This window comes from Rhinolophus sinicus, chromosome 18, assembly GCF_057876585.1.
Source record: "Rhinolophus sinicus isolate RSI-liver-muscle chromosome 18, RSI-T2T, whole genome shotgun sequence".
Lineage (NCBI taxonomy): Eukaryota > Metazoa > Chordata > Mammalia > Chiroptera > Rhinolophidae > Rhinolophus > Rhinolophus sinicus.
The window spans coordinates 110,363,729-110,372,884 of record NC_142518.1 but is presented as its reverse complement, the minus strand read 5'-3'; the positions used below and the strand labels follow the sequence as shown (position 1 = coordinate 110,372,884).

Genomic DNA, 9,156 nt, shown 5'->3' with positions numbered 1-9,156 from the left:
GACGGGCGGCCATCTTGTATCGAGGGCGCGAGGGGGGAGGGCTTCCTGTTCTGGGGAGCGGGCGCGGGTGGTGCGAAAGCGGGGCGGGGGTGGGGGCGCAACCTTGCTTCTGGAGACAGAGGGGAAGAGGACTGGCTGCTGGTGTAGAGAGCATGGGTGGGGGAAGCGGTACCTGGGAGGGGAGAGCTCGGTGTGAGGAGGCAAGAGGGGAAGGCTAACGTCTAACCGCGTGGGGGCGCCTTGCTTCCAGGGTCTGGAGACGCGTGCCACGAACTGTGGGGCGGGGCACGCAGAGAGTACGCTTTGCTGGCCCGAGAGGTTAGAGCGCCGGGTGCAGGGAGGGGATGGGGTGGAAGGTACAACCTCGAGCGGAGGGTGTGGTGGGGCAGGTGAGGTACCGCCTTCCTGGCGGGATGCAAGTGATGCTGCTGGGTTGCTGTGATCTGGTGGAAGCTGTTGGCCACTGCACATGGGGTGGGGGCGGAGGGGGGCGCTGCAGTTGGAATCTGGGAGGCTCCAGGTCGCCTCTGTAGGGGGTGGTATAGGGCTTGTCTTGGCGGGAGGGGCAAGGCCTTGGTCTCCAAAGCAAATATAGATTCTTTACAAGGCTGCTTTCACCCGGATAACACCATACATCCAGCCGTAAAAAAGTCCATACATTTAAAAGGATTGCACTTTTACTTGAGTTCTCTTATCACAGGAGAATTTTATTTTAAATTAGTAATAACGTCTGTAAATACTTGGAAACCCATGGATCAAAGAAAATCACAAAGGAACTTAGAAAACGTTTCTTACCAAATGTTTTAATAATAAAAAATACAACTTACCAAAATTAGTGTTAGGTAACGAAAGAAATGATCAGAGGACAACATAGTGCTCTAAGTGCTTATATTAGAAAAGAAGAGCATAAAGTCAGTGACCTAATGGTCCATTTAAAGAAGCTAGAAAAAGAATAAAGTAAACATAAAATGAGTTGACTGAAAAAATAATACAGCTAAGAGAGGAAATCCGTGACGAATATATAGACATTTTTTTTATTTTTAACTATAATTTATTTTTCCTCTGTTAGATTAACACAAATGAAAGCCAGTAATCTGATATTGAAATATTAAATGAATTGAGGTTCTCACTTAAAAAATTAACTTGTTATAAATGAGAAATTTATGGGTTTTTTAAATACATTTTTTTATTTTTCAATTATAGTTGACGTGCAATATTATATTAGTGTTAGGTATGCAACATAGTAGTTAGACGTTTATATGACTTATGAAGTGAACACCCCAATAAATCTAGTAACAATCTGACACCATGCATAGTTATTTAAATACTATTGACTATATTCCCTATGCTGTACTTTATATCCCGTGACTGTTTTTATAACTAGCAATTTGCGCATCTTAATCCCTTCCCCCTTTTCACCCATCCCCCCTCTCATCTGGCAACCATAAAATGTTCTCTGTATCTGTAAGTTTGTTTCTGTTTTGTTCATTTATTTTGTTTTTTAGATTCCACCTATAAGTGAAATCACATGGCATTTGTCTCTTGTTCGACCTATTTCACTTAGCATTAATACCCTCTAGGTTCATCCATGTTATTGCAGATGGCAAGATTTCATTCTTTTTTAGGGCCAACTAATATTCCATTGTATATATGTCCTACCTCTATCCAGTCGTCCATGGATGGACACTGAGGTTGCTTCTATATCTTGGCCATTGTAAGTAATGCTACAATGAACATAAGGATTCATATGTCTTTTCAAATTAGTTTTTTGGATTTATTTGGATAAATACCCAGAAGTGGAATTGCTGGGTTCTTCTTTGTCTCTTGTTATAGCCTTTGTTTTAAAGTCTATTTTGTCTGATATAAGTATTGCTACGCCAGCTTTTTTTTCATTTCCATTTGTATAAAATATCTTTTTCCATCCCTTTACTTTCAGTCTGTGTGTGTCTTTTGATCTGAAATGGATCTTTTGTAGGCAGTATATGGAGGGGTCTTGTTTTCTTATCCATTCATCCACTCTATGTTTTTTGATTAGAGCATTTAATCCATTTACATGTAAAATTATAGATAAATTAATGTCATATCTTGGTTCTTTTTAAAGAGCAACAAGACTGATAAAGCCTTAGTAAGACTAATCCCAAAAAAGGGGAAAGAACACTAATCCTTAATGTCAGGAATGAAAGAGGGCTACAACTACAGAATAGACAGACATTAAAAAGAGAATGAGGGAACATTACAGAAAAATTTAGGCGAAAATTTTGAAAACTTGACAAATTCCTTGGGAAAAAGACAGCTTCCTAAAACTGATGCCAGAAAAATAGAAATTATGACTAGCATTATATCTTTTTTTTAAATTTTATTAGTTTCAGGTGCACAAGACAAAGCAATACTTAGATGTTTATCATTTATATCCCTCACACTGTGTGAACTCCCCTCCCCCCATCCACTATCCATCCCTCTGACATCGCACAGAGCCATTACATTTCCACTGTCTCTATTCCTAATGCTGTACTCCGCTTCCTGTAACCATATATATATATACACACACACACACACACACACACACACACATATATATATATATATATATATATATATATATAAATAAAATAGTTGGCATTCATTATTGTTTAGCTTCAGGTGTACAGTGCAGAGATCAGGCATCTACATCATCCCTGAGGTGGTCTCCCAAATGGGACACATGTCCATCGGATACCCTACAACATCTTTATGTTATTGATTACGTTCCCCAACTAGCATTATATCTTGAAAGTTAATTTATTTTCAAAAATGTTTCCTAAAATTGAACAAACAAAATAGGGAGGGGCATGGGGCTCTGGCTGGGCGGTGGGGTGGGCTGTGTGGCATGAACATGCCTCTCTCCCATTTGCACCCACAGGACAAAGGCCACACTATGACAGTGTGCACACCCCTGTCCACTCACTTCTCTCCACCCTTGGGTCTTCAATGATCATGATAGTGATGGCACTGGCGATGGTGCAAGACCGGTGCAGCTGGATGGGCGTGAACGAACATCGCTCCCTCCTCATCCTGGGCATCCCAAATGATTGCAAGAACCAGGAATTCCAGGAGGCCGTGCAGGCTGCCTTGTGGCCCCTGGGCAAGTACCGCGTGCTGGGCAAGGTCTTCAGACAGGAGCTCGGGTCCACAGTTGCCTTGGTCAACCTCGCTGAGTATTTAAACCAAAGTCTGATCCCCCAGCAAATACCAGGAAAGGGAGGACACTGGACTGGGATCTTCCTGCCCCAGGCCCCTGATTCTGAGTCACAGGATAGACCCAATTTCCCTGCACACCTCCAGAAGCAAACAATGGTTGCCTGGGCATGTGAGGCAGGAGCTGCAGGTGGGACTGGAACTGCAGGTGAAGCTGAGGGTGAGGAAGGAGCTGTAGGAGAGGAAGGAGCTGCAGGTGAAGACGGAGATTCAGGTGAGGACACAGATTCAGGTGAGGATGGAGCTGGAGGTGAGGACGGAGCTGGAGGTGAGGATGGAGATTCAGGGCAGGACGGAGATTCAGGGGAGGATGGAGATTCTGGGGAGGACGGAGATTCTGGGGAGGATGGAGATTCAGAGGAGGAGGAGGGAGATTCAGGGGAGGACGGAGATTCAGGAGAGGACGGAGATTCAGGAGAGGGTGGAGGTCCAGGGCAGGATGGAGCTGCAGGTCAGAATGGAGCTGCAGGTGAGGAAGGAGCTGCAGGTGAGGTAGCTGCAGGTGAGTGTAGAGCTGGAGGTGAGGTAGAAGTTGAAGATGAAGCAGTAGTGTCCCATGAGGGAGCTGCAGGAGAGCAGGAAGCTGCAGGTGAGGCTGGAGCTGTGGGTGGAGAAGGAGCAGCAGGAGACAAAGGAACTGCAGGTGAGAATGAACCTGCAGGTGAGGATAGAGCTGGAGCTGAGGTAGGAGCTGAAGACATAGCAGTAGTGTCACATGAGGGAGCTGCAGGTGAGGAAGAAGCTGCAGGTGAGGCTGGAGCTGTGGGTGAGGAAGGAGGTGCAGGAGAGGACGGAGATTCAGGGAAGGATGGAGATTCAGGGAAGGACGGAGATTCAGGAGAGAGCGGAGATTCAGGGAAGGATGGAGATTCAGGGAAGGACGGAGATTCAGGGAAGGACGGAGATTCAGGGAAGGACGGAGATTCAGGGAAGGATGGAGATTCAGGGAAGGACGGAGATTCAGGGAAGGACGGAGATTCAGGGGAGGACAGAGATTCAGGAGAGAGTGGAGATTCAGGGAAGGACGGAGATTCAGGAGAGGACAGAGATTCAGGGGAGGACGGAGATTCAGGGGAGGACGGAGATTCAGGGGAGTATGGAGATTCAGATGGGGAAGGAGACTCAGAGGAAGGAGATTCAGGGGAGGATGGAGATTCAGATGATGACCGAGCTGCACGTGAGGAAGGAGCTGTAGGTGAGGAAGGAGCTGCAGGTGAGGAAGGAGCTGTAGGTGAGGAAGGAGCTGCAGGTGAGGATAGAGCTGGAGGTGGGGTAGGAGCTGAAGCTGAAGCAGTAGTGGCAGATGAGGAGGGAGCTGCAGGTGACACAGGAGTTGCAGGTATGACAGGATCTGTGAGTGTGGCAGGAGCTGCAGGTGAAGCACAGGCTCCAGGTGAGGAAGAAGCTGTGGGCATGGCAGGAGCCCCAGGAGAGGCAGAGGCCTGGATTCGGCAATGGAACCAGGCCCTGCAGCCTGTGCTGGAAAACGTGGCCGACCCAGAACTGAGAACCTTTTCTGGGACACAAGAGCCAGGCAGCGAGGAAGAGCCCTTTGAGAGCTGGCTGGACCATGCCAATGACATGCTATACCAGTGGCGCCACGTGTCGGAAACGGAGAGGAGGAGGAGGCTGCTGGAGAGCTTGGGGGGCCCCGCACTGGCTCTCATGTGTGGCCTCCTGGATGAAAATCCCCACATCACTGCTCACGAATGCCTGGTGGCGCTGGTGCAGGTGTTCGGGAACAAGGACACCCGCATGGCCGCGCGGATGAAGTTCATGACTTGTGCCCAGCAGCCCCAGGAGACCCTGTTTGCCTACGTGATGCGCCTGGAAGGCCTGCTGCAGACGGCCATGGAGAAGAGGGCCATCCACCCCACTCTTGCAGACCAGGTGCGCGCCCGGCAGGTGCTGATGTGGGCGCGCCCCAACAAGACACTGCAGAGCAAACTTGTGAGGATGGGGCTGGAGAGGAGACCGCCTGGCTTCATGGGGATGTTGCGCCTCATTCGCGAGACAGAGACATGGGAAGCCATTCTGGCTGGCAGCCATCAGTTCCAAGTAGAAGAAGAGGCCCTGGCGTGTATTAGACATCTGGCCACCGCCCACGCAGCCCCCTCCTGTACAGGTGCCGCCCAGGCTGCACGGGCCAGTGAAGGTGCTGCCCAGACCACCTCAGGCGATGACGATGCCACCCAGGCCGCCCCGGCCAGTGAAGGTGCCACCCAGGCCGCCTCAGGCCATGAAGATGCCGCCCAGGCCATCTCTGACACTGCTGATGCCGCCCAGGCCATCTCTGACACTGCTGATGCCACCCAGGCCACCTCAGGCCATGAAGATGCTGCCCAGGCCATCCCTGCCAGTGAAGGTGCCACCCAGGCGACCTCAAGCCATGAAGATGCCACCCAGGCCACCTCAGGCCATGAAGATGCTGCCCAGGCCACCTCAGGCCATGAAGATGCCACCCAGGCTGCCTCAGGCCATGAAGATGCTGCCCAGGCCATCCCTGCCAGTGCAGATGCCACCCAGGCCACCTCAGGCCATGAAGATGCCGCCCAGGCCATCCCTGCCAGTGCAGATGCCACCCAGGCCACCTCAGGCCATGAAGATGCCGCCCAGGCCATCTCTGACACTGCTGATGCCACCCAGGCCACCTCAGGCCATGAAGATGCTGCCCAGGCCATCCCTGCCAGTGCAGATGCCACCCAGGCCGCCTCAGGCCATGAAGATGCCGCCCAGGCCATCTCTGACACTGCTGATGCCACCCAGGCCACCTCAGGCCATGAAGATGCTGCCCAGGCCATCCCTGCCAGTGAAGGTGCCACCCAGGCCACCTCAGGCCATGAAGATGCCACCCAGGCCACCTCAGGCCATGAAGATGCTGCCCAGGCCACCTCAGGCCATGAAGATGCCACCCAGGCCGCCTCAGGCCATGAAGATGCTGCCCAGGCCATCCCTGCCAGTGCAGATGCCGCCCAGGCCGCCCCGGCCAGTGACAGTGCTGCCCAGGTCGCCTCAGGCCATGAAGATGCCATCCAGGCCATCCCTGCCAGTGCAGATACTGCCCAGGCCGCCCCGGCTAGTGAAGGTGCCACCCAGGCTGCCTCAGGCCATGAAGATGCCGCCCAGGCCATCTCTGACACTGCTGATGCCACCCAGGCCACCTCAGGCGATGACGATGCCATCCAGGCCATCTCTGACACTGCTGATGCCACCCAGGCCACCTCAGGCCATGAAGATGCCGCCCAGGCCATCCCTGTCAGTGCAGATGCCACCCAGGCCACCTCAGGCCATGAAGATGCCACCCAGGCCATCCCTGCCAGTGAAGGTGCCACCCAGGCTGCCTCAGGCCATGAAGATGCCGCCCAGGCCATCTCTGACACTGCTGATGCCACCCAGGCCACCTCAGGCCATGAAGATGCTGCCCAGGCCATCCCTGCCAGTGCAGATGCCGCCCAGGCCACCTCAGGCCATGAAGATGCTGCCCAGGCCATCTCTGACACTGCTGATGCCACCCAGGCCACCTCAGGCCATGAAGATGCTGCCCAGGCCATCCCTGCCAGTGCAGATGCCGCCCAGGCCACCTCAGGCCATGAAGATGCTGCCCAGGCCATCCCTGCCAGTGCAGATGCCGCCCAGGCCGCCCCGGCCAGTGACAGTGCTGCCCAGGTCGCCTCAGGCCATGAAGATGCCACCCAGGCCATCCCTGCCAGTGAAGGTGCCACCCAGGCCATCCCTGCCAGTGCAGATACCGCCCAGGCCGCCCCGGCTAGTGAAGGTGCCGCCCAGGCCGCCACGGCCAGTGAAGGTGCCGCCCAGGCCGCCTCAGGACATGAAGATGCCGCCCAGGCCGTCCCTGCCACTGCAGATGCCACCCAGGCCGTCCCTGCCAGTGAAGGTGCCGCCCAGGCCATCCCTGCCAGTGCAGATGCCGCCCAGGCTGCCCCGGCCAGTGACGACGATGCGGAGGCTGCCCTAGCCCATGCCGAGGTCAGTGAGGCAGGTCCCGGCACTGCCGACCCTGCTGAGGCTGCTCCTGAAACCTATGATGCCACTGGGGCAGCCCCTGCCCCTGAGGAGACCACCAAGGCCTCCCCTGCCACTCAGGGAGATGAAAATGCTCCCCCCCTGCAGGCCTAGGCCACGCAGGCCCCTCAGAGGCCCTTAGCGGCCCTGCCCCTGCCGTCATGGGCAGTGCTTCCGGGGAGGACCCAGGAGGTCCCATTGGTGATCCAGAGGCCTGGCCCAGGCAGGACACCAGGAGGCTGAGGCGACCCCCCCAGGAGGGGCTTAAGCCCATCCTGGAGGAGTCAGGTAATGAGGACAGGACAGGGGAGATGAGCCCCACCCCGAGTCCTCCTTGGGCAAATAGGCTCAGAAGGCCCAGCGGCCTCCTCTCCTCTGGGGCAGCAGAGCCCTGGAGGCAGGCGGAGGCCAGGCCGGGGAAGCCGCCTCCCCCACCATGGGGAGCAGGGCCAGGGAAGGGCCCAGCCAGCCCAAACCAAGCCCCCAGGCCCCACTACCCCCAAGGGGCCCTGACCACCACGCTCAGCCCTTCCAAGTGACCACGATGACCACGTGTGACAGCAAATGGGGTGGGGGGAAGTCATCCTGCCTCCATGGCAGCACTACACCCACCCCAATCGCTCTCACCTCGGGCAGCCAGCCTGGGAGCAGCCCTGAGCAGCCCATTCCCCGTCCCAGCCTAGGTGAGGGACACCAGAAGACGTGTGTCACTCACGCTGCACTGGGAGACATTAGGGGCCATCCCTGGGGGACTCCCATTCTCCGTTCCCTGGAGCAGGCTGCTCCGTGTGCTGGGAAGCCCCCACCCTATTTCTCTGTAGGCCCCCCGTGTCCCTCGTGTGAAGTCATCACCCCCTGCCCCCCCCACCACACCAAACAGTTCCTGTGCAGAGCCGCCAGGTGTGCGTGCCCCCAGGTGGGTGTCCTCGCCGACCTGGGCAGTCACCCCTGGGCCCTGGCCCGTGCTGTGAGCTTCCTTCCAGCCAAGGCTCTGCTCGTTCTCATCCAGTGTGGTGACCTTAACCTCTGCTTTCTCCATGTAGGTTTAGGCCAACCGCTGCTTGTTCTTGTGGAGATGTGTGTGTTCTTGTCTGAGCAGTTACCCCGCTGACCACCCCACCCCGGAGACCCCGAGCCCAGGCCCAGGAGACTGCAGGAAAGACGGATGAGGGCATGGCCGGTGCTCACCTGTGACCTCAGGAAGGAAGAACTGCACCGGGGCCAGAGGGGACTGTGCTCTGATATCTCACCCTGTTGTTCCTTGTGACTCAGTTTCCTCAGCCTGGTGGAGTGTCCCCTGCTGTGTTTTCCAGCATCCTGTGACTGTCCTGTCCTGGCCATAGGGCAGGGCAGACCCAGCATGTGGGCCAGAGGGGGAGGGGTGCCCTGCAGTGAGTGGATATCGCCAGTGTCCATCATCCTTCAGTGGCCAGTCGTGGGGCCCTCTGGAAGGGGACCTATGGCAGGAGGGCTGTGGCATAGTGGGGACAGCTGACACACCTTTTCAGGGTCCCCAGGAGCAAGGGTCCTTAGACCTATGGGCTCTAGTGGCTGTTAGAAGTTCTTTGTGTTTTCATTCCCTTTTTTCAATATTTTTAGTAAATGTTTCTGTTCAATACATTTCATTGACTGTTTCAGCTGAGTGTCACCTCTGTTGTGGGCAATTGAGGGAAGGGTCCGCTGGGGTTGGGGTTGGAGGCTAATAAAGGATTCCTGCTTAGCACCCATGGGAGACTTCTACAAGGAGAGGCTAGGGTAGGCACTTTCATTGACAGACGTGATGAGGGCTTTTCTTCCTTTTAATAGATGAATTATGAAGTGTTGGGCTTCCATTGGTTCTTGTCTTGGGATGGTCCTGTCCCCTTGATCTTTTGAAAATAGATGGGGGTGATCCTGGTT

General features: G+C 54.5%; 1 protein-coding gene across 1 annotated transcript; it reads left to right on the top strand.

The window, feature by feature from the left end:
• The first annotated feature begins 220 nt into the window (after nt 1–220).
• LOC141569662 (uncharacterized) lies at nt 221–8,871 on the top strand. Its single transcript, XM_074323857.2, has 3 exons — nt 221–318; nt 2,900–7,221; nt 8,301–8,871. Exons 2-3 carry the CDS (start codon nt 2,968–2,970, stop codon nt 8,304–8,306), a joined length of 4,260 nt encoding a protein of 1,419 aa, XP_074179958.2. The 5' UTR covers nt 221–318; nt 2,900–2,967; the 3' UTR covers nt 8,307–8,871.
• Nucleotides 8,872–9,156: the final 285 nt, after the last annotated feature.

What these genes read in the sequence shown, in the direction of transcription:
- LOC141569662 (XM_074323857.2), top strand. Translation starts at nt 2,968, where the DNA reads ATGATCATGATAGTGATGGCACTGGCGATGGTGCAAGACCGGTGCAGC.